The sequence below is a fragment of the Musca domestica genome, unplaced genomic scaffold (genome assembly GCF_030504385.1).
Source record: "Musca domestica strain aabys unplaced genomic scaffold, Musca_domestica.polishedcontigs.V.1.1 87, whole genome shotgun sequence".
NCBI classification, from domain to species: Eukaryota; Metazoa; Arthropoda; class Insecta; order Diptera; family Muscidae; genus Musca; species Musca domestica.
Window position 1 is genome coordinate 2,794,599 of NW_026712423.1, and position 26,644 is coordinate 2,821,242.

Consider the following 26,644-nt stretch of genomic DNA (forward strand, 5'->3'; position numbering starts at 1 on the left):
ACCCTTATCCTTCAAAAATCGTAGTATATGGAGTATGTTGATCCACTATTTCTGATGACTTCCAAAAAAAAAATGATACTCTTTAATTCGTTTACTGATGATTTAATAAGATTCCAATCTGAGTCAATATCTTCCTTTAAAATATCTTTTTGGGAAATGTAGCAAAGGAAGAATTATCCTAGATCACATTTCATTACGACTCTCTGATCAAAAGAAATTTGTATATTTAACATATACGATGCAAAAATATCATTATATTCATACCCTACACCACATAGTGGTAAGGGTATTACGTCTTTGTGCATTTGTTTGTAACATGGAGAAGGAAGCGCGATATACCCATAATTACTTTTGAGGATCTTAATAGAATAACTTTCTGAGTCGATATATGCATGTCAGTCCGTCCGTCCATGTGTTCATGTGAACAAAATGCAGATCACATTTATTACCCGATTGAGATGAAATTTTGCAAACAATATTTGTTTGGCCCAACCCTATTGAAATTGTTGTTAACCGGATCAGATTTAGATATAGTTTCCATATGTATTCAACCGATTTCGGGTTAATTGTTCACCAAATAACCTATATTTTGGTATATCCCACCGAATAAGTCTCGAAGCAAGCTAATAAAATTTGGAAAAAAATCGGTTCAGATATAGCTATAGCTCTCATCTATATGTTTGGGGTTTTAAGTCTCCCACATGCGTAATATGCACTCCAGAAGAATTATATTTAGCAACGGTTATCAGATACTACTTGAAAATATATCTGTCAAATTATATCGAGATCGGTTCAGATTAGGTTATAGCTCCCATATATACATCTTTATCCGTTATTAGGATTATTGTGGACCAGATGGTTACCAGTAATTCAAATTTGGTATAAATCGGTTCAGATATAGTTATATCTCCCATATATGTACATGTTTTACCTCATTTGGGGTTTAAAGTCCCTCACAAGTGTAATATGCATTCAACAGCAATGATCTTTGGTACCAGATATCAGGTACAGCTTTGAAATAAATTTATCAAATATGGTCATGATTGGTTCAGATTTGGATATAGCTCCCATATAGATCCTCAACAGACTTCGGTTAATTGTGCACCAAATGGCCAATATCAGTCCAAATGTCCTGAATTTTGGCACATCCGACTGAATTCAGTCTAGAAGCAAGTACATCGATTTCGGAGAAAATCGGTTCAGATATAGCTATAGCTCCCATATATATGTTTCATCCGATTTGGTGTTTATGTCCCTCAAATTCGTAATATGAATTTCACAACAACGATATTTTATAAAGAACGGCTAAGATTTCAGGTTTATTGTGCAAGTAATGGCTAATATCAGTCTAAATGGAGTGAATTTTGGGGATGTACGTATATATTTTGTACAACTCGGCTCCGATATATATTTATACCCTACACCACATAGTGGTAAGGGTATTATGTCTTTGTGCATTTGTTTGTAACATGGAGAAGGAAACGAGATAGACCCATAGTTACTTTTGAGAACCTTCATAGAATCACTTTCTGAGTCGATTTGTGCATGTCAGTCCGTCTGTCTGTCCATGTATTCTTGTGAACAAAATGCAGGTCGCATTTATTATCCGATTGAGATGAAATTTTCCAAACAGTATTTTTTTGGCCCAAGGACGAACCCTATTGAAATTGGTGAGAATCGGATCAAATTTAGATATAGCTCCCATATATCTTCATCCGATTTCGGGTTAAATGTGCACCAAATATCCACTATCAGTCCAAATTACCTGAATTTTGGCACACCCAACCGAGTTCGGCCTAGAAGCAAGTATATCAAATTTGGAGAAAATCGGTTCAGATATAGCTATAGCTCCCATATATATCTTTCATCCGATTTGATCTTTAAGTCCCTCACATTCCTACTATGCACTCCACAACCGTGATATTTGGTACCAGGTATTAGATGGAGCACAGAAATAGCTGTTTTAAATTTTATCGAAATCGGTTCAGATTTGGATATAGCTTCCATATATATCTTCATCCGATTTCGGGTTAATTGACCACCAAATGGCCAATATCAGCCCAAATGGCCCGAATTTTGGCACATGTGACCGAGATTAGCCTTAAAGCAAATACAACAAATTTGGAGAAAATCGGTTCAGAAACAGCTATAGCTCCCATATATATCTTCATCCGATTTCGGGTTAAATGTGCACCAAATGTCCACTATCAGTCCAAATTACCTGAATTTTGGCACACCCAACCGAGCTCGGCCTAGAAGCAAGTATAATAAATTTGGAGAAAATCGGTTCAGATATAGCTATAGCTCCCATATATATCTTTCATCCGATTTGGTGTTTAAGCCTCTCACGTTCGTAATATGCACTCCACAAGAATGATATCTGGTACCAGATATAAGATACAGCCCAGAAATAGCTGTTTGTAATTTTATCGAAATCGGTTCAGATTTGGATATAGCTCCCATACATATCTTCATCCGATTTCGGGTTAATTGTGCACCAAATGGCCGATATAAGTCCAAATGGACTGAATTTTAGTACATCGGACCAAATTCAGCCCAGAAGCAAGTATATCAAATTTAGTGAAAATCGGATCAGATATAGATATAGCAACCATATATATGTTTCATCCGATTTAGAGTTTTAGTCCCATACATTCGTAATATTCACTCCACAACCTTGATATTTGGTACCAGGTATTAGATGGAGCACAGGAATAGCTGTTTTAAATTTTATCGAAATCGGTTCAGATTTGGATATAGCTCTCATATATATCTTCATCCGATTTCGGGTTAAATGTGCACTAAATGGTCAATATCAGCCCAAATCACCAGTCTACGTAAAATTTGGAGAAACCTGGTTCAGAGATAGCTATAGAATTAGATAGAATTAGATAGATATTGATTTTGTACCAAATATCTCATAGAGCTCTGAAATGCCCTGTATAAACCTTTTTACGAGAGCTCTACTAAATATGCATAGTGGTGTAGGGTATCATATAGTCGGCCCCGCCCGACTTTTGAGCTTTCCTTACTGGTTTTTAATATAATCCTTCTCCAAGAGATGTCATGCACTCTATAGCAAACTGTAACTGCTCTAAAGCCAAATGTTGATTGGTGGTATGATCTACTTGAAATAAATTCTTTTGTTACTGGAGCTCCAATTAATATGCATAGTGGTGTAGGCTATCATATAGACGGCCCCGCCCGATTTTTGAGTTTTACTTACTGGTTTTAGTTTTACTTTCATAATCTGTTGGACTTTACTCGTCATTTTTTTTTTGTGTTGCACAGTGTTATCGACGTTGGATAAATAATCTACGTTATATAAATTATCCCCTTGGGCTAGCTTACCCACGTTAGATAAATTTTCCACCTTGGATAAATTAATCATACTGGATAAATTTTAAGCCTAGGAAAAGTTATCCACCTTGGATAAATTATCCTCGATATCCACGTTACTTAAATTATTCACATTAGATAACTTTTCCAAGTGGGCTAAGTTATCCAGCTTGGACAAATTATCCATGTTGTATAAGTTACCCACGTTGGATAAATTATTCTTCTTCGATAAATTATTCACGCGCGAAGAATTATCACCCTTCTCTCTCCACGTTGGATGAATTCTCCTCGATGAATTATTTATCCAAAGTGAATAAGTTATCCACTTCGGATAAATTATCCACTTTTGATACATTGTGTTATATTATTGAACAACTGGATAAAGTGAATTGTCACATACCTTCAAGTCATAGTGAGAGTTACGATAACTTTCAGCGCTACCGGGTACCATCGGCCCAATGGGTCCTGAAGCGCCCAAGCCCAAGAGGACACCATCACTGGAGCGCCTACCCAAACGGCTGCAGCCAGCCTCACTGCTATAATTGGAATCCGGTGAAAATGGTGATGGCCTATTGCCATTGAGCAAAGATGGACCATTTGGTCCGTTGTTGGTATTTACACCCAAGGCATTGCCAAACGGAGGATAGGCCTGTTCCAGTGATGTTGTACTGCTGCTGAAACTTTGATAGCCACTGGTGTTGTTGCTGCAGCTATTACGTGGCGATATATTATGTGTTTGGGGTATGTGTTGTTGTTGTTGCTGCTGCTGATGGATGATGTGAGTGGGTGGCTGCATTTGTGTTTGTTGTTGGTGCTGTTGCTGCTGTGGGTGGTGGTGGTGATGCTGCTGCTGTTGTTGTTGTTGCTGTTGCAGTACTTGCAAATAGTTGTTATTGTGATGCTGATGTTGCAAATGTGGTGGCTGTTGCTGTGGTGGAATTTGCTGCTGTTGTTGTTGTTGTTGCCTAGCATAATTGCTATTATGAATCTGTAAATATTTTTGCGTTGGCGAGCAAATGCCCGTCGGTGTGGTGGGATAAAGACCACCAAATTGTTGTCGATTCAACTGATTTAGATTTGCATTGTTATTATTATTGTTGTTGTTCAAAAGATTATTGTTGTTGTTGTTGTTATTGTTAAGCAACAAATTATTATTGTTGCCATAGGGGGACAAAGACGTTAGGTGTCCGGTTGTGGTCGGCATTACATTGAGTGCCTTCGGACTTTCGTTATAGCCAGCCAACAATGCTGTCAATGTGGTGCGATAGACCAAATTGAAATCTTTGTCCTGCGGCATAAAATATCGTTCCGGTATGTCCGGCTTAATCAGGGGTGTTGTCAAACGTAAAATCTCCTGACGGGCTTCGTAGATTTTGTCTGGGAGAGAAAAGAATTGAAATGATATTAGCAATATATTCTCACACATACATATGTACAATGATCGACTTACCTATAAACTTTTCGACTCCTTTAATAACAATGGCCAAAGTGCTTTGTCTTTGCTTCTGGCGCAACGTTATATAAACGCCATATTTAGTGCTAAGGCTCATTATTTCAGAGGCATCGTTTTGATTGTCGGGAAAGTCAAATATTAAGGCAATCGGTAAATTACCCTATTAAGAAGTCATGCAAGACGATCATAAGAAATATCATAGATTTGTATTACATATTTCAATTCTACTCACAAGTAATTGTTGTCGTGCCTTATAGACACCTTCTATGGTCCCAGTTATAGTCACTTGAGATTTCTTCAATGGTTTAACATTCATATCAGATAGATCGGGAAAGATTATCTACAAAGTAAGGAAAATAAGTCATTAGTTATACAAAAAATAATTTTAATACAAATATATATTATTAGAGTATTGAATTAAATTTTTTTAGGCTCCATATAACGGTACCACCACGATTTGAGGTAATATGAAATTTGAAATATATAATATATGAAAAATATAAATAAATTGTATATATAAGTCTATGATTTCGCATAGCACTCATACTACAAGATATTTGGCATTGTCAAAGTCATAAAAATATTTTACAAGCTCAATTTAATTTGGGGTTATTTGTCAGCAAATATTGTCTTAAAAAATAAATCATATAAAAAAGTAAAATAAATCAGAAAGGTTCCCCTCGAATATATTTTAGAATGTTTCGCACGTCTTCAACCCTGCTTAGACTCAGAAAACAACATCAACTTTATTCTACGAACAGTTTTCGTTTTATATTTTCTTATCATTTGGACTTATATTGGTTATTTGGTGCACAATTAACCCGAAACCTGTTGAGGATACTTATGGGAGCTATATCGAAATCTGAATCGATCTTGACAAAATTTGATACACTTATTTCAAAGCTGTATCTGATATCTGGTACCAAAGATCATTGTTGTGGAATGCATATTACGCTTGCTAGGGACTTTAAACCCAAATCGGATGAAACATATATATGGGAACTATAGCTATATCTGAACCGAATTACACCAAATTTAAAGTACTGGTTTATAGGCTGAATTCAGTCGTAATTGCCAAAATTCAGTCCATTTGGAATGACATTAGCCTATTGGCGCACAATAAACCTGATATCGGATAAATATATATATGGGAGCTTTGTCATAATCTTATCCGATCTCGATAAAATTTGACAGAGGTATTTTCGAGGAGTATCTGATGTCCGGAACCAAATATCATTCTTGTGTAGTGTATATTACGCATATGAGGGACTTAAACCCCCAAATCGGATCAAACATTATATGGGAGCTATAGCTATATCTGAACTGATTTTCACTAAATTTAATATACTTGCTTTTAGACTAAATTATGTCGTATATGCCACAATTCAGATCATTTGGACTGATTTAGGTCAGGGCATTTGGTGCAAAATTTACCCGAAATCGGTTTAAGATATATACAGGAACTATATATATTTTATGAACTTGCTTGTATACTGAATTCGATGGTAGCATAGGGTATAAAAATTGAAAAACGTGCATCTACATTTATACTTAAAATCAGTAGAAATACCCGAAAATTTACAGCTCTCTGAAGGCGAAAATCAGTAGGAGTTTTAAATGGGATCTTAACCCATTGTCAATCCCACCAATTTAGAAATGTAAACTGTGTGACTGTAGAAGTGTGAACTGTTTTAAGTGTAAACTGTTTCAAAGCTGAGGTGTTACTAACGAAACGAAAACCAGCAATTTTTACCACCAGAGACCCTTTGCCAAATACCCAATTTAGTACCACTTAGTACTTTTCGAACAATTATAGTATATATTTCCAAAACCACAGGCACACTTGGAAAAAATTGTAATCAGCTGGTAGTTCTACTTTACTTCTTTATTGTACCATGAGTTTTACAAGGGGCCAATATTGTCAATTTCATATCGCGCCTAAGTAAATATGATATAAAATATTGACGTGATGTTTTGCCCCATATTGGTTACTTTCTTCACAGGATATGAGATATGTGTTAGTTTTCTAAAATGTTGAAATGTGCGTGAGGTACCAGATATAGTCGACCGATGTATTCCATTTTCATACTTCATCCATTACCGATAAAAATATTGGTATGTGCGAAATCATAAATTCCATGTTCATCTTAGATATAGCAAGTTGTAAAGAAATGGTCCGATCTCTACCATCTTTATTAAATATCTTGTGTTGATGGAAATATTGAGATGAACCAAGTTTGAGTAGAATCGGATGTTAATTTCGCGTTCGAGCTTCATGGAAAATAATAACCATTTGGGGCGATCGGAAGGAGTGGACCTATATGTTCCATGTTCACAGCAGATTTTGTATTAATACAAAAAATTTGTATCAGTAAAATATGGAAAGAACCGGATGCTTGTTTCGGATTTCATAATCGTTTTGGTTATTCAAAACTTTGACCCTTGTAGGGGAGTAACCAGAAGAAATGGTCCGATCTATATAAAAGATCTGGTGTTAATGGAAATATTGAGATGTAACGAGTCTTAATGGAATCGAATGTTAATTTCGCGTTTCATGACCTTCATGAATATTCAAAATGTTGACCTTTTGTGGGGAAGGTACCAGAAGATGTGGACCGATATTGCCCATCTGCGAACTCGATCTAAGTTTGATAATAATATTACAATGTACCAAGTTTGGACCAAATTGGATACCGCCTTCGAGAGTTATCCTGCGCATAGCCAGACAGACAGACGGACTGACTCGCGGACATCGCTAGATCGACTCAAAATATTCTGAAACGGATTTGGTCCAAAGAGACCTAGGGTCTAAAACCGTCATTGAGATGAGGCTAGTCATATGACTGAGGTTATAAAAATTAGTGTCCACAAAGTCAGTTAAATGAATATTATCTCTTATAACGTCCTGTCTGATGAAATTACTCAAAACGCTTCTAAAAAGTAACTGCATTGGGTTAAGTAAATTATGAATTCCGGTAGATTATTTTTCAAATAATTTGTAGGTGGTACTTATAACTTTGAGAATATGCGCCAAAAAAGACAGATATATTTTATTTGACGTTGACTTTGACAACGTTTTAAATTAAAAAGTGAGGCAGTTTAAGACTATCGTTAAAATATCGTCATTTTTGAGGTAAAAATCGGAAAATCGGCATTTCTCAATTTTAGAGTGAAAAATCGTCAAAATGCCGACAAATCGGCAAAAATGGCAGCCCTGATTGCTGCAGTTCTGGAATAGAGCACAGTTGTAATGCAATAAACAGTATTTCATTTATATTGTTCTGTGTTACATAATCACAGATGTCTAACAATTTAATAAGCTAGAATTTGGTATCGAATTTTTGAAATGAAAAGCAAAAAAGTTAAAAAGTATCTGTCCGTTTTGTATATCTTCAGCCTATGTTCCTTCATTAAAATATATTTTGTCTTGTGTTACTACTATTTAAAATATTGACACCTTATTTGGGTGGTATCGAAGGTGTGGGCCAATATTTTCCATTTCGCATCAGACCTAATTCTGATATATACATTGCGTCGTCCCAGGTTTGTAATAAATCAAAGATTGTTGCATAGGGTAAGTGTACCAGTACTCGGCACTTTTGGGATTTTCGCGTTTTTAATCGCTCACCATTCTGAGTGGAACTTTTCAATTATTACAAAAGTTAATTTATTCAGATTCGAAATTTTGTATAGTTTTTGCAATAATAAATAAAGTTTTAATAACTATTTATTAAATTTCATAAATTTGTAGTTTCATTAAAACCATGCTTTTTTGCCAGTAGTCGGCACCACTTGCCGCTTGTCTGTATGGCATGTTCCAACAGTCGGCATACCAATTTTTTGTAAGAATAATTAATAATAAATTAATTCATTAAAATATAATATTTTTGTTTAGTTAAACTGATTCGACGTCTTTATTGTACTTTTCTTAAGAATATGGCTTGTTGAGGACCTTCACAGACAAAAATTTAATTTTTATTAGAATAAATCATCTTTTCTTAGCGAAATTGTACACAAAGATAACTGACAATATATTTGAAGTAAACAAAATACATTTAGTTGTAAAAGTTTCATTTGTTTGGGCTTAAAAATAAAAAGTGCCAACTACTGGGACGTGCCGAAATTAGGCACACTTACCCTATACCTTTTTGAAAATGTTGAACTTGCGTGGTTGAGTTACGAGAAAGAGTGGACGTATGTATTCGATTTTCGGACTTTATCTAATACTGATAAAATGTTAAGACGTGCAAAAATTAATTATTTCCAATATTATTCGATTTGTTTTATGGAGGAGGCACCATATTTACATTAGACCTACGGTTGATTGAATTGAGATTTAACATTTTTTAAAATGTTGACCCTTTGTGGGGAGATACAAGAAAGAATGAAACCATGAATTCAATATTTACACAAGATTTAATATAGTTAAAAATATTTCATTGTACGAATTTAGAACAAACATGGAATAATTATTTTGCATGTTATGGGACTTGTAACCATTTAAAATGTTGATCCCTTGTGGGGGAGGTACCGAAAGTATTGGGTCGAAAAATCCCATGTTCAGTTCTCGGGTTTAACGAACAGCTCAGAAAGACTTGGTATAAGGGTTATAAATACTTAAAATTTTGTGGAGGAGGTATCTGAAATATTAGGATTTGCAGAGCTTGAAACTAATTGGATGATTATTTTGCAATTTTTAGCATTATAATTATTATAAAATTTGACCCTTGTAGGAATGGAATGGGTCAATATTTTTTATTTTCGTAACTAACCTAGCACGAAATTGGATAATTGGATAATTCTTTTTCGTTCTATGAGGTAATTTTTTTCTGAAAAATTTTCCTTTTGTGAAGGAGGTGCCAGAAGGAGTAGACGGATAAGTTTCATAATAATATTACGATATTGGGCCAAATCGTATACACCTTTTGAGAGTTATCGTGCGAATCAGCCAGACGGACGGACTTACGGACATCTCTAGATCGACTCCAAATTTCCTGAAACGAAATTGGTCCAAAGAGACATAGAGGTCAAAATCATTGGTTCGATGGGGCACGTTTTAGCCGTAGCAAATTATATAAAATTAAAAGTAAAAAAGCAGCTGAGCTTGACCGGGCCGAACTTATAATACCCTTCACCATTTTGAAAAATAAACCAGTAAGGAAAGCTCAAAAGTCGGGCGGGGCCGACTATATGATACCCTACACCACTATGCATATTTAGTAGAGCTCTCGTAAAAAGGTTTATACAGGGCATTTCAGAGCTCTATGAGATATTTGGTACAAAATCAATATCTATCTAATTCTATCTAATTCTATAGCTATCTCTGAACCAGGTTTCTCCAAATTTTACGTAGACTGGTGATTTGGGCTGATATTGACCATTTAGTGCACATTTAACCCGAAATCGGATGAAGATATATATGAGAGCTATATCCAAATCTGAACCGATTTCGATAAAATTTAAAACAGCTATTCCTGTGCTCCATCTAATACCTGGTACCAAATATCAAGGTTGTGGAGTGAATATTACGAATGTATGGGACTAAAACTCTAAATCGGATGAAACATATATATGGTTGCTATATCTATATCTGATCCGATTTTCACTAAATTTGATATACTTGCTTCTGGGCTGAATTTGGTCCGATGTACTAAAATTCAGTCCATTTGGACTTATATCGGCCATTTGGTGCACAATTAACCCGAAATCGGTTGAAGATATGTATGGGAGCTATATCCAAATCTGAACCGATTTCGATAAAATTACAAACAGCTATTTCTGGGCTGTATCTTATATCTGGTACCAGATATCATTCTTGTGGAGTGCATATTACGAACGTGAGAGGCTTAAACACCAAATCGGATGAAAGATATATATGGGAGCTATAGCTATATCTGAACCGATTTTCTCCAAATTTATTATACTTGCTTCTAGGCCGAGCTCGGTTGGGTGTGCCAAAATTCGGGCCATTTGGGCTGATATTGGCCATTTGGTGGTCAATTAACCCGAAATCGGATGAAGATATATATGGAAGCTATATCCAAATCTGAACCGATTTCGATAAAATTTAAAACAGCTATTTCTGTGCTCCATCTAATACCTGGTACCAAACATCACGGTTGTGGAGTGCATAGTAGGAATGTGAGGGACTTAAAGATCAAATCGGATGAAAGATATATATGGTACCTATAGCTATATCTGAACCGATTTTCTCCAAATTTGATATACTTGCTTCTAGGCCGAACTCGGTTGGGTGTGCCAAAATTCAGGTAATTTGGACTGATAGTGGACATTTGGTGCACATTTAACCCGAAATCGGATGAAAGATATATATGGTACCTATAGCTGTTTCTGAACCGATTTTCTCCAAATTTGTTGTATTTGCTTTAAGGCTAATCTCGGTCACATGTGCCAAAATTCGGGCCATTTGGGCTGATATTGGCCATTTGGTGGTCAATTAACCCGAAATCGGATGAAGATATATATGGAAGCTATATCCAAATCTGAACCGATTTCGATAAAATTTAAAACAGCTATTTCTGTGCTCCATCTAATACCTGGTACCAAATATCACGGTTGTGGAGTGCATAGTAGGAATGTGAGGGACTTAAAGATCAAATCGGATGAAAGATATATATGGGAGCTATAGCTATATCTGAACCGATTTTCTCCAAATTTGATATACTTGCTTCTAGGCCGAACTCGGTTGGGTGTGCCAAAATTCAGGTAATTTGGACTGATAGTGGATATTTGGTGCACATTTAACCCGAAATCGGATGAAGATATATATGGGAGCTATATCTAAATTTGATCCGATTCTCACCAATTTCAATAGGGTTCGTCCTTGGGCCAAAAAAATACTGTTTGGAAAATTTCATCTCAATCGGATAATAAATGCGACCTGCATTTTGTTCACAAGAATACATGGACAGACAGACGGACTGACATGCACAAATCGACTCAGAAAGTGATTCTATGAAGGTTCTCAAAAGTAACTATGGGTCTATCTCGTTTCCTTCTCCATGTTACAAACAAATGCACAAAGACATAATACCCTTACCACTATGTGGTGTAGGGTATAAAAATATACGTCGAAAATACCCAATGTCGATGTTACCGTTATTGGGGGCTATACGAGAAAGTGGACCACACAAAAGACTGATCTGTGCAAAATTTTAGCTTCCTATCTCAATTCCACAGGGCACAGGTATTTCTTATATAACTAAAATACTTATTGCTGTTAAGAGCTGATAAAGGATTTCGTATTGCTAGCATTAAAATTAAAAAAAACTTACTTTAGTGTTTGTGCGCTCCATAATACTCAATAGGTTGGTATTATTTTTTCCTTTAACAATTTCATGATGCTGTGGCGATATCTCCAATTGCATGTTAACTAAAATTTGACTCTAAGAAAACAAAGTATAAGTAAAATGTTAGAAAACCGAAATTAATACATATATATAACAAGTTTTTGGAACCATTATGGCATTGAGAAACAATTAAAAATCAGTAAATTTAAAATTCGAAAAATGTTAGAATTTTTTAATTTTTGTTAATATCAAAACCGGCAAAGTCTATTCTTCTTCTCATTTTTTGCAATTTTTTTCGTACACATAAATTATTTTTATAGGATATGGTGATAAGAATTAGTAAAAACTGGAATTGAATTTCCATATACAAACCGCAATATTTTCACATGAAAAATTTATCAACGTTTGTGTAGCTTCTTGAACATGTCCGGCTTCTTTTTCTGAACCCTTAACCAAGACCAGGGATGAGTGTAATTTCGGACGAGATGAGAAAATGACCTACGAATAAAAGTTGGATAGAAAATTAGTATAAAGATAAAAGGTCAGCACGTCCCACCTGCACATTATATTTCTGCTCGACCATCGTTACATATGGTGTATCCCTATCCGGTTGGGGACGTCCTGCTGCCATTACCGGCAATTCGAATGATATCAACAGTGGTGTAGATAAACGCACCAGAGATCTGGCCTTTTCTACACCCTCCAAGGAACCGCATAAAGAAACTTGATTGGATTTTTCCGTTGGATTCGAACGATTCGAATCGGGGAAATGTATGTGGGTTGCAGTCTCTTCCATTATGCGTTTGATGTTATTGCCACCACGTCCTATAATATAGGAGTGATCGGTGTAGGAGACATCCATTTTCATAATGACACGGGTGCCCTGAAAGGAAAATTTATTTGATGGCACATTTTCTTAAAATATTTTTAGAGATCTACTCACTCTTGAGTCTAAACTAGCTAAAATACGTTCTTTAGCTTTAGCCACTTCGTCGGCTTTTCCCACAATGCGTACATGGGGATCTATAAAGAAAAAGGAGTTTTTGAAACAAGAGCGTAAGAGTGGTTACACATTTAGGATTTTACAATTTAGACCCTTACCCTTTTTACTCTTAGCTCCAATTTTAAGTCTACAAGGCCAGCTTATATAGGTTTCAGTAGTTTTCATAACCTACCAATAAAATATATATTTTTTAAATAATTTGAAAAAAAAAAAAAAAAACTTACTCTGAATACTTACGCTTTCAAAAAAGTACTCAGCTCCATTCATACCCTCTATGGAGCTATCAGCTGAAATAGGTTATGAGAATAAATTCTGTATTAAATTTTTGAAAAATACTAGAATTTCGTATTTAATAATTAGCTTTCTTTACATAGGTATTTTAATTTCACGTACTCTTTAAAGATTGATTTTTTTCTTTACCTTTTATCATTTGCTCCAATTTTTGTCGATCAACCTTGAAACGTTCCGTATGCAAATCGTCTGGATTCGAAACACCCAATTTCAATGCTATCGCTCTAATGTCACTCCAATCACTGTCCACCGATGAAATTTCACTTTGTGTCTCGCTGGGAGCACCGCTCGATGAGGCCAGTGTTGCAGCCGCCGATGCCGCAGCCACTGTGGCTGCGGTTGGATATACAAGTTTATTAATACAGGATATCATGATGCTCGAATTTACGTAGATGTTGAAAATAGATGTAAGTCGTTTTGTTTTATAGAAGCGCCAAGAAGATATATATGTCGTTGTGAATAGACAGTAGATAAATAAATGTGTTGTTTATGTGTAGTAGAAAAAATGTTACTGCTGAAAGGAAAAAATTAAATGTAGTTATAAACAAATGCATAGATTTTGGAATATAAGAATTTTAAAAAATTGAAATTATTTGTATTGTTTTCGTAATAATTGTTAAATACAAATTAAATCGCTCTTACAGATATGCGGATCAAAAAACTAATAATAATTTTTCTGTTGGCATTTTGAAATGTCATAGATCATTTTTCGACATTTGTTTTCATTTGTTAAAGATAACATTTGAATGGTGTATTAAGAAGACGCCTTTTTTAAGAGTCGAACAATGCCTAGGGAGAGAAAAACGTACCATGTGAGAACGGAAAAATTTTTTGAAGAAATTAAGAATACAATAATGTAGTTTATGATTAGTCCATATATCTTATATCATAATAACATTGTGCGACAAATTTTAATTTTTTCAACAGTTACGGGAAAAATCGGCTGATAATGAAAATAGAGCTAAAACCATTAAGAAAAGGCTCAAAGTCTGGCAGGCCGATTTTATGATACCCTAAACCAATTTGTAGACTAAGTAGAGCTACCCATAAGAAAACCAAACCAATTTATGATGGTTTTTGAATGCATATTATGGATTTGAAGCAGATATAATTTAGAGCCGAAAGGATCTGTTATATGGCAGAATTTTCACCTCTTAACCGATTTGCACAAAAACCTTCTTATTTGAGCTGATATTACACTTTTTAGACATAATAAAGGATGCAAAGGAGTAGTAGCAAGTAAAAAAGCTGTATACCCTCTACCATTTGGAACGAAATTGGAAATTCTCAAAAACAATAAAATCCATTAAAAATTCTGTTAACATCTTAAAAAATACCGAATGTACCTGTTACATTAGGGTCTATACGAGGAGCTAAGCTCATCAAAATACCGAATATCGGGAGGTACCGTTATATGGGGGCTATACGAAGACGTGGACCAGCACAGACAATTTTCTGTCGTAGGCTGTAGTATCAACTACGAACATCAAATACCAAATTTGGAACAATTCCGGTGAATAATATCGCTAAAATCATCAATATACCGAATATCGGGAGGTACCGTTATATGAAGGCTATACGAAGACGTGGACCTGCACAGACAATTTTCTGTCATAGGCTGTAGTATTCACTGCATACTTCAAATAACAAATTTGAAACAATTGCGGTAAATAATGTCGCTAAAATCATCAAAATACCGATGATCGGGAGGTACCGTTATATGGGGCCTATACGAAGATGTGGGCCTGCATATACACTTTTCTGTCTCAATATAAGGTGTTTCCTTTATATTGGGGCCCATACGAAGATGTGGACCTGTATATGCAATTTATGTCACAGGTCATTACGATATTCAAATACGAATTTTAAACACTTCCTGTCATGAAAATACCGATTCAAATACGAATTTTAAAACACTTCCAGTCATCGAAATACCGATTATACCGTTGTATGGTAACTATACAGAGACATGGGCCTACATATGCAATAAAAATGGAGGTTGAAATTAAAAAGAAAAAGACATGTTAAAAAGGCAGTAAGTTCGGCCGGGCCGAACTCTGGATACCCTCCACCTTTTGGAACGAATTTGGAAATCTTCAAAAAATAACATTCGGCAAAATTTCTGTTAAAATCTTAAAAACACCTAATATAGCCGTTATATTGGGGTCTATACGAAGACGTGGACCTGCATAGGCAACCTTTGCCATAAGCCATTACAATATTGAAATACGAAACTTGAAAAAAATCCGTGAATAACGTAACTAAAATCATCAAAATGCTGAATATAGGGAGGTTTGTACGAAGGTCTGGACATGCATAGACAATTTTCTGTCATAGACTGTAGTTCCCATTACGAACCTTAATACGAAATTTGAAACAATTCCGATGAATGATGTCGCTAAAATTAATATAATACCGAATATTGGAATGCACCATTATATGGAGGCTATACGAAGACATGGGTCTGCATAATGTTTTGTCCTAGGCTATAGAACCCATTCTAGGTACGCAATTTCAAACAACTCCGGTGAATAACGTCCCCAAACTCGCCAAATATCTTATTTCAGGGGAATTCTGTTGTATGTGGGCTATACGATATCTTGAACCTATATAGATATTTCTGTTTCAGAGAGTGCTTGGAAAGAACTTCTAGAATGGATTTTTAGACATTATATTGGAGATAAACGATATAGTGGACCCAACAACCTTTCGGGGGATGAACTACTCAGAATGTAATCCTTATGTGGATTTCCAGACAATTTTATTGAAAAATTTTTGTACAATCATCAAAATACTGAATATCGGGGTACCGTTGTAAGGGGGCTACACGATATCGTAGACTTATATAGGAAATTCTCTTCCAAGGGGTAAAGTACTCAAAAGGAACTCCTCGTGTGGATTTTTAGACAATTCCATTGGTAAATGTGACTAAAATACCGAATATCGGGGTGTTCCGTTGTATGCGATATCATGGACCGATATAGCCCATCTTCGAACTTGATCTGCCTGCAGGCAAAAGACTGATCTGTTTCTTTATTCGTTTTGACACTAGCGTGATTACAACAGACAGACGGACAGACAGACAGGGCTAATCAAGAATATATATACTTTGTTATGTCTAAAATGGTTATTTCGATAGGTTACAAACGGAGTGGGGAAATACAAATTGATATATATGCAATTATTTTGGCTGAATATTAGTCTGACTTTCTCATAATTTTATGACTTACTTTTATATTTTTTGTTGTTGAGAAAAAAGAATATAAAATAAAATGTTCCACAAGAAAACCATATAAATCAACCAAATTAGATTAAGCAACAGTGCGATCATTTGCATGGTTCGCTATGGTTTCGTTGATTTTGTGAATGTTAGATGACATCAAAATATGACAAGTAATGCAATGCATTGATTTCGTTGTATTCTCACCTGATGAATGAGAGTTTTTCAATTTGATTTACAATATTGAATTGTACATTATTTTACATATATTTTTTTAGCAGTCAACACTATGTGTTGTGGATGTTATATTTAGGGTTTAAAATGGACCAAAGACCGATAATTTGCAAAAAAAAAAAAAAAAATAAATAAATGTGATTTTTTACGGAGTCAGAGTTTAGGTCAGCTCTGGTTTGCTGGTAAAATGGACCACAATTTTGTTTAAAATTAACAAAATCACAAATACATGAATGGCGTATCTCTAAACTCTACATCAATGTAGATTTCGTTGAAAAATCAAATAAAAAAAGGAATCTAATTTTTAAATATTGCTAGAAATACCCATTAACAGACCCCACAAAGTATATATATTCTCGATCAGCATAATATTCTATGTCGACACAACGACGATCTGTCTGTCTATCCGTCTGTGGAAATCATTCTAGCTTCCGAACGAATTGAAGAAGGCTGATAAAATTTTACTCAGATGAGTGTTTGGTCTGCAGGACTTTTGTGCTATATGGGTCCACGTTTCGGTGTTTATTTTTACTGTAAATAAGGGTCTAAGTTTTGGTATAGTCCCCATATAACTATACCTCCTGATATTCCGTATTTTGATGATTTGTGTAACACTTTTCACCGGAAATGTTTCAAATTTGGAATTAGAAGTTGTTAATGAGTACGAAGCCTATGGAAGAAAATTGCTTATGAAGGTCTAAGTTTTCGTATAGCCGCTATATAACGCTACCTCCCTATAATAAGTATTTTCATCGGGAATTCCGTTACATGGGGGTTACATTCGAACCTATATACCCCAATTTTCGGATGAAAAATATATATGGGAGCTAAAGCTATATCTGAACCGATATTCACCAAATTTGGCACACTATCTTCTAGACTCAATTCGGTCGTATGTGCCAAATTCCATCAAAGGTAAATCGAACGAAGTTATATATGGGAGCTGTATCCAAATCTGAACCGATCTTGATAAAATTTAGCAAAGCTATTTCTGAGCTGCATTTGATATATTTCCCCAAATATTGTTGTTACAGAGTGCATATTACGGCTGCGGAGGACAAAAATAACAAATCGGATGAACAAAATATGTGGTAGCTATAGCTATATCTGAACCGATCTTCACAAAATTTGGCGTACTACCTTCTAGACTAAATTCGATCGTATGTGCTAAATTCCATCCCATTTGGGTAAATATTAGACGTTTGGTGCACAATAAAAGGTAACTCGGAAGAAGTTATATATGGGAGCTATATCCAAATCTGAACGGATCTCGATAAAATTTAGCAAAGGTATTCCTGAGCTGCATTTGATATATTTCCCCAAATGTTGTTGTTACAGAGTGCATATTACGGCTGCGGAGGACAAATATAACAAATCGGATGAACAATATATATGGGAGCTATAGCTATATCTGAACCGATTTCGATCAAATTTGGCATACTTATTTTCAGGTCTAATTTAGTTGTATGTGCAAAATTCTATATCATTCGGGCTGATATTACAGGTTTGGTGCACAATAAAAGGCAAATCGGACGAAGATATATATGGGAGCTATATCTATTTTTTACCGATTATCTCCAGTTTCAATAGGATTCGTCCTTGGGTCAAACAAATGTTGTTTGGAAAATTTCATCTCAATCGGATAATAAAGGCGACCTGCACTTTGTTCACAAGAATACATGGACAGACGGACAGACGGACTGACATGCATAAATCAACTCGGAAAGTGATTCTATACAGATCATCAAAAGGAACTATGGGTCTATCTCGTTTTCTTTTGGCTGTTACAAACAAATGCACAAAGACATAATACCCTGACCACCTTGTGGTGTAGGGTATAAAAATGGGAACAATTTAAAAATGTAAAATAAAATGTAAAAATACCCAAATGTGGGTAAAATGATCAAAATATCGAATATAGGAAATGCAAGCTTTGCCAAATTCAGGTGAAGAAGCCCAAACATATTCCGTTGTATGGGGACTGTATCAAAACTTGGTACATCGTACATCGTAAATTTGAATAAAATTTTCTAGACACATTTAATTACGTTCTACTTGACCGACAGACAGACGGACATTCCTAAATCGACATCGAATTTTAGGCTGATCTACTTTGGTTATATGGTGGAAGGTGTAATAAATATATGGAAATACAGTCCATTCAAATTGCCACCAATGTACATATGTCATCTAACTGTCCTTGACGTTGGAAGGACATACCATTTAAATAAGACAAATTTCCAAAAATATATTCTATAATTGCAGTCACCATTTAATTTCAAAACAAAAAAAAACCTACATTCCACCATTTAAATAATAATATTACATTGGAATTATTTATCAATATGGCGATGAGAACACTTTTTAAACACAAAAAATAAATTCCAATCTACGTTTGATCAGAAACTCACCTCGTTAGGTTATAATTTAGGAATTGCTCCCAAATGAATTATTTTTCATTTAATATCGAAGAAAATTTGAAAATCCAAATAAACAGCGTGGAATAAATTCTGCAAAATTTCATTAACTTCGAGAACGCAAAAGTCCATGACAAAACGGCTTAACTGTTTAAAGTCTGTGTAAAACGGCATTTAGGCGTTGTGATGCAAAAAAAGAAAAAAATCCACAATATTTCGCAACTATTGTCACACAAAACTAAATTATTTCAATTTTGAAATAGTTTTATTTCAAAAGTTCTTCATTTGTCAATTCAATATTTTACACTTGGTATTGAAACAGTTTTATTTTATGATCACTGGAATAATTTTAGCGTTTCATAAAGCAATGCAAAAAAAACTGGCACAAGGAGTAAAAGAGATTCCTAGCTTGTACTATGTGGTGAAGTCACAAAATTTAAACTGAAATTAATTTCCTAAATTCCTTCTAAATGCTTGTTCAACATGCTCGTGTCCTATTTTACATTTCACTTGACTTGTCATTATCTCTCTCTGTTGTTAACTCCCAGATTGTCTCTCTGAATATTGTGCTCAGCATCAGTTAGGACTTTTGTTGTTGCTTTGAAAAGTACACAAAGAAATAGAAAACAGTAACGGTCCCCCAAGGTTCACTGACCGGTGAACGTGATCAGTAGCCAAACACAACAGCTACGGAGAAGATTATTTGTTTTGTTTTGGCACATGATGCAAGAGGTGAAATGTAAACAGTTTGAAAGGCACTGTGTGGGGGAAAGAGAGATTTACGAACTCTTCGATTTTTGGGCAAGTGCATCACATACTCTTAGAAATGCAAGAGAATATGATGAAGACGTTAGTGTACTGTTAATATATGATTGAAAAGTTCGAAAATTTAAAAAGACAATTTGTATTTCTGTTATCATTTTATGCCTTTCACCAAATTTTGCCTTTTTGCAATGTCACGAAATCACTGGGAATCCAGAATTGGATTAGTATACCCTCCATCATGAAAAGTAGGGTATATTAACATTGTCATTCCGTTTGTAACATCCTCAAATATTCGTCGTAGACCCCATAAAGTATATATATTCACAATCAATATAAAATTCTAAGTCGATATAACGTCTGTCTGTTGAAATCACGATGCAGTCAAGATTATTTGACGTAGATTTTGGCACAACAATTTGCTTTGTGTTTTGGATACTTGGTATTGAAAATAAAATATATTTATTGGTCCAAGTTCGGTATTTTGATGATTTTAGCAACAGTATTCAACGGATTTTTTTTTTTTTTTTTTTTTTGAAATTTCTTATTTGGAGTTTGGAATGGGTACTTTAACCTACGACGAAATATTGTCTATGTCCACGTTTCGCATAGCTCCCATTTAACAATAACTCCCGATATACTGTAATTTGATAATTTTGGTATTTTGATAATTTTTTAGTTGGAAGTTTCTAAGAGGTACTACCATCCATGACTAAAAATTGCTCAAGCTGGCCCATGTTCACATACAACAATTTTCATTTTAGATGTATTTTTCGACGGATTTTATTTTTGTTTAGTCTTTAAAGTTCCTTCCCAATAATGGAAGGTAAAAAAATATAACCTCTGTAGACATGTGACTGAGGCATGGCATAAAAAGATTATGTTCGGCCGAGCCGAAACATTCAAGATCCTATACTATTAAGTAAAAAAAACCATTGGGTGGGTGGATTCATTATATGGGGGATATACCAAGTCGGGAAACTCTATGGACCATTTTATACTCTCCACCATTTTAGCTCCTCGAATAATTCATAATATACCCTACGAAGTATAAATTCTGGATCAGCGAAAATCTCTAAGACGATCTAGCGATGTCCGTCTGTCAGTCTATTGTAATCATGATATCATTCGAACGAATTGTGATATAAGGCTAAGCAGGTTAATATCGTTCGGACATGTCGTTCCACGTCTTCGTATAGCCCCCATACAACGGTACCTCCCGATATTCGACATTTTAATGATTTTAGCGACATTATTCACTGGAACTGTTTAAAATGTCATATTTGAAGTTCGTAATGGGTACTACAGCCCATGACAAGAAATTTCGTAAGCAGATCCCGTCTTCGTATCAGCTTTCGAAAATAAACAGTATGGTACTGTACCGTAGTTCCGAGGTGGAGTGGTACAACCCTTAAAAATATTTTAGTGATACTGTACCGGAGCACAACGAGAATCGTGCTGTTCCGCAGTCGGAGCACTAACAAGTAAGAAAGCAGTAAGTTCGGCCGGGCCGAACTTAAAACCCTCCACCATTTGGAACGAATTAGGACATTTTCAAAACAAAAAAAAAAAAAAAAAATAAATAAATAAATAAATAAATAAAAATAAAATAAATTCCATTAAAAATTCTTTAAAAAACCTAATATCGGAATACTTAATATACGATATCGTGGACCTATAAAGATAATTATCTTCCAAGGCATAAAGTACCCACAAGGAACTCCTTGCGTGGATTTTCAGACAATTCCGTTGAAAAATGTGGCTGAAATCGTCAAAATACCGAATATCGGGGGGTACCTTTATAAGGGGATATACGATATCGTGGACCTATGTAGACAATCCTCTTTTAGGGAGTAAAGTACTCACAAAGAACTCCTTGTGTGGATTTTCAGACAATTGCGATGAAAAATGTGGGTAAAATCATCAAAATACCGAATATGGGGGGGTACAGTTATATGGGGGATATACGATATAGTGGACTTATATAGAAAATTCTTTTTGAGGGGGTAAAATGATCACAAGGGACTCCTTTTGTGGAATTTCAGACAATTCCATTGAAAAATGTGGCTAAAATCATCAAAATACCGAATCCCGTGGGGGTACCGTTATATGGGGGCTATACGATATTGTGGACCTATATAGATAATTCTCTGCCGAGGTATAAAGTGCAACATAAAGTGCCGAGAGATCTGTGCAACATTTTAGCTTCCTATCTTAATTTGTTTAGACTGTAGCGTGATTACAACAGACGGACAGACGGACGGACGTACAGACGGAAGGACAGGGCTAAATCGTCTTGGAATTTTACGCTGATCATGATTATTAAAATGATTATTTCGATGAGTTACAAACGGAATAACGAACTTAATATACCCTCCATCCTTTTTTTGGTGGAGGGTATAAAAACAGTAAGTTCGGCCGGTCCGAACTTTCAATAAGCTCCACCATTTGGAACGAATAAGGACATTTCCACAAAAATAAAATCCACCAAAAATTCTCTTAAAATCTTAAAATACCGAATATCGTAAGGTGCCGATATATTGGAGGGATATACCATATTGTGGACCTATACTGAAAAATCTATGTCTGGGGGTAAAGTACTCACAATGAACATCTTGTGTGGAATTTCAGGCAATTCCATTGAAAAATGTGGCTAAAATCATCAAAATATCGAATATCGGAAGGTAGCGTAATAGACAATTCTCATTCAGTGGGTAAAGTGCTCACAAGGAACTCCTACTGTAGAATTTCAGACAATTTCATTGAAAAATGTGGCTAAAATCATCAAAATACCGATTATCGTGGGGTACCGTTATATGGGAGCTATAAGATATCGTAGACCGATATAGCCCATCTTCGAACTTGACCTGACTGCAGACAAAAGACAGATCTGTGCAAAATTTTAGCTTCCTATCTTAATTCGTTTTGACTTTAGCGTGATTACAATAGACGTACGGATAGACAGGTCTATACAGGTCTTAGATCAAATCGTCAAGATCAAGAACATATATATTTGTTGGGTCTAAAATTATTATTTCGATGAGTTAAAAAACGTAATGACGAACTTAATATACCCTCCATACTATGTATGGTGGAGGGTATAAAAACACTTCATAGCTAAAATGATCAGAATATCGAATATCGGGAGGTAACGTTATATGGAGGCCGTACGAAATTTATTATGTCAAATTTTAAAGCTGTATGTCATTTAACAGGGCTGTATCTTGATTACGACAGACAGGCGCACAATAATAGTACTGAAGAATTTTGACAATACTGACATGTACACACGATTTGTGGTCATATTTAGCTAAATTCGTTTAAATTTGACTTTCTCCGACTCATCGCATCGTGCTTTGATGGCTGGTATTCTGGTAAGTTATTGTATTTTTCATGATTCGTTTCACTGGCAAACATCTTCATTTTTGGTATATAATTTAATCATTAATCGTCTTAAAAAACGTTATACACTTGCAAATCATTGCAGTTTAATATCAAAATGCTTGCTCTGATAAGAAAAGCAAATCGTGCGCTTCTTGTGTTCAGCAACAAAGTTAATTTTTGGCTCAATGGGCACATTAATATGTAGAATTGTCGATTTTGTAGTGAAGATCAGCCAGAAGTATTGCAAAAGCTACCTATGCATCCAGAAAAAGTCACAAATGTGGTGCGTTTTATGGGCTCGACTTAAATGGCGTGTGATTTCAACAAGACGGTGCAACATGTCATACTTATTGAACGGCGAGTTCGGTGAACAAGTATTTCAATATGGGACTGGCCTTCAGACAGTACAAAAATACAAAAGTTAATATTGAAACTCCTAGGAATTTCAAATAAGTTCTGGAGATGTTGTACATGGTGAACAACTTTTAAATATTCTCTATTCCTTGGTAATTTTATTCAATCCAGACAAAGATCCCGCAAATAATATTCCTATGTGTAATTTAATAAGTTCCTTTTTTATATAATGGTAGAAAATTTCTGTCAAAGGTTTTTCGCATATTGGCAACACTTTTAAATTAATTAACATTTGTCTCCCTTCATTTCCACTCAATAACAAAATAATTTCTCTGAGAAATTTATCGAACTAACTCATAGATCATTATCACATTATTTTGGCGGGAAATATACTCACCACTTGCAGAAATTTGTTTTTGTTCGAAATTACAAAATCGTATGTTGTTAACAAAAGAAACAAATAATTTGAATAAATAATAAAAAAACGACGCGAAACGGTTTCAGTCCAAAAAAAAAAAAAAATAAATTACGTAGAAATATTAAAAAAAACACAAGAATTTGTTCGAGGAAAAGTCGTAACGAAAACGTAAAATATTTACACGCGAATAATAAACCAGTCAATGGGAAAAGCGGTGGGGAGAGAAAAACACTTGAAGTGCAGTCAATTAAAAAAACGATTTACATAAAATAAATAGTTTACGTCAAATTTGGTCAATTTAATTAAAATAAAAATTAGTGAGGATAACCTAAAGAGGGAAGCAAGCTAGACAACTAACTTCTTCCAAAAGCAAATACAGGGGATTGGGGAAAGGTTAAATAAATTAAGTGTGGATTTTGCAAAAGGGGTCAAATAAAAGTCAACGCGATTAAAAAAGAACAAGATTTTGTTAAATATATATTTTTTTCAGTCAGTCTTGGCACAATTATTTTTTTGTTTCGAATTATTTTTGGTATTAATTTATTAGATTTTATATTATTATTTTGTATATTATTTGATTTTTTTATATTTTTTTGGTTGAAACTTAAATATTTTTTCTTGATGCACAAATAAAGGCGGCAAATTAAATTTCTCTCCTTTGGTGCGCTATCAATGAGTGACCGATGGATGTTGCGAGCGATAGCGGGTTTAGTTAATCACTGAAGATCATCGGCATTAGCAATTCCACAAATTGTTATTCGCTTTCAATGCAATTCATTGATGATTTGTTTTTGCACAAATTTTGTTTGTTTTTCTGAATTAACGGTTTTTGGGAATGAAACATTACAAACAATAAGAATTTACTACCTACAAAGTGTGGTGAAATTGTGGTAATTGTCGGGGAAGTGTACATATTGATCACATTCCGAAATCTATTGGTATTGACAAAGTAAGTTCCAAAGTTTTTCCATTTTAATTCACTTCTTCTGTAATCGAGTAAAAGAAGTCGAAAGTGTTTTTTTGAGGATCGTTATTTTGTCATTTTGTCAACCGTACATTCTACATTACTTCACAATGTATACACCTGTTATAGTGCTGCTGTAGGACAACTGATTAATCGCTTTGAACATTGGGACTGCAACTTCTAGTTGGCAGTAATATTTTACGATTTTTTTTTTTTCATATTTTTCAAATTTGATTTACAATATTTAATCGTGTATTTTGTAATATTTTTGCACCTTACAACAATATGTCATCAACACCCAAAAACATGACATAGGGCGTAAAAATAGGTAAAAATTTGTGTGAAGTCGGAGTTTTGGTTTAAAGCACAGATAAAACTTTTGGAGCACTATGCGACATTTTTTCAAGAATAAAATGAAAATAAAATGTTCGATTAGCCTGAAAAAAAAAAATCAAGAAAAAATAGATATGTGATGTTTCATAGAGGAATCTTCATTTTAGTAAAAAAGGAAACTGAAACTTTACCGCGAATTGTAGTGGCGCGCTTTTTCACCCTCTCAATATTCGCTATTCTGATGATTTTTGCAACATTCTTCCACGAAATTGTTGCAAATTTGGTATTTAAGAATTGTTGCAAATTTGGTATTTTTAAGTTAAAAGAATTATCCAAACGGTCACGTTTGAATTCAGATATTTTATATAAAAATATTTCCTTAACCCAAAGGTGGAGGGGATTAAAAGTTCGGACCGGCCGAACTTAATGTTTGTTATGATTAGCATCGCACTTATCACCAGAATTAACTTAAATTTAGATTTCTCAATGTGTACAACTTCCTATGACAGAAAGTTTCCAGCACAGATCATTGTCTTTGTATAGCCCCCACGGTACCTTCCACTATTCTAAATTTTAAGAACATTTTTAAATAGATTTATCTCAAACTGGGTATTTGGAGTTCTCAATAAGTACCGCATTCTCTGGCAGATGATAGGCTATGGAGGCTAGGAAGGTCTACGTTTTTGTTTATACCTCATATAACGATACATCTAGATATTGTTTTTATACCCTCCACCATACTATGGAGGGTATATTAATTTTGTCATTCCGTTTGTAACTCTTCGAAATACTCATGTCAGACCCAACAAAGTATATATATTCTTGATCAGCGTACAATTCTAAGACGATTTAGCCATGTCCGTCTGTCTGTCTGTCTGTCCGTCTGTCTGTCTGTTGTAATCATCTCATCTTTCCAACAAATTGAGGTAGAAGGCTAAAATTTTGCACAAATGTATATTTTGCCAGTAGGCAGGTTAATTTCGTAAATGGGTCATGTAGGTCCACGTTTTCTTATAGCCCCCATATAACGGTACCTCCCCATATTGGGTATTTTGATGATTTTAGCGACATCATTCACCGGAATTGTTTCAAATTTGGCTCTTGAAGTTCGTAATGGATACTACAGCCTAAGACAGAAAATTATCTGTGCAAGTCCACGTCT

At 34.8% G+C, this 26,644-nt stretch overlaps 1 protein-coding gene across 4 annotated transcripts in view; it reads right to left on the reverse strand.

The window, feature by feature from the left end:
• The window catches only part of LOC101888541 (protein bicaudal C), a 29,215-nt gene extending 4,502 nt beyond the window's left edge, over nt 1-24,713 (reverse strand). Inside the window, exons 1-11 of one of the 4 annotated variants that reach the window (XM_059131401.1) lie at nt 24,165-24,713; nt 13,526-13,907; nt 13,343-13,392; nt 13,204-13,273; nt 13,046-13,125; nt 12,659-12,985; nt 12,475-12,600; nt 12,088-12,198; nt 5,025-5,132; nt 4,790-4,952; nt 3,740-4,716 (exon numbers count right to left, since the gene is read on the reverse strand). In XM_059131401.1, coding sequence (XP_058987384.1) covers nt 3,740-4,716; nt 4,790-4,952; nt 5,025-5,132; nt 12,088-12,198; nt 12,475-12,600; nt 12,659-12,985; nt 13,046-13,125; nt 13,204-13,273; nt 13,343-13,392; nt 13,526-13,769 — 2,256 coding nt within the window. In that variant the 5' untranslated portion in view covers nt 13,770-13,907; nt 24,165-24,713. Of the gene's footprint in view, nt 1-3,739; nt 4,717-4,789; nt 4,953-5,024; nt 5,133-12,087; nt 12,199-12,474; nt 12,601-12,658; nt 12,986-13,045; nt 13,126-13,203; nt 13,274-13,342; nt 13,393-13,525; nt 13,911-19,261; nt 19,698-24,164 lie in introns of those variants that run through there. The other 3 variants (XM_059131399.1, XM_059131402.1, XM_059131400.1) reach the window with 3 other exon arrangements.
• Between the last annotated feature and the right edge of the window lie 1,931 nt (nt 24,714-26,644).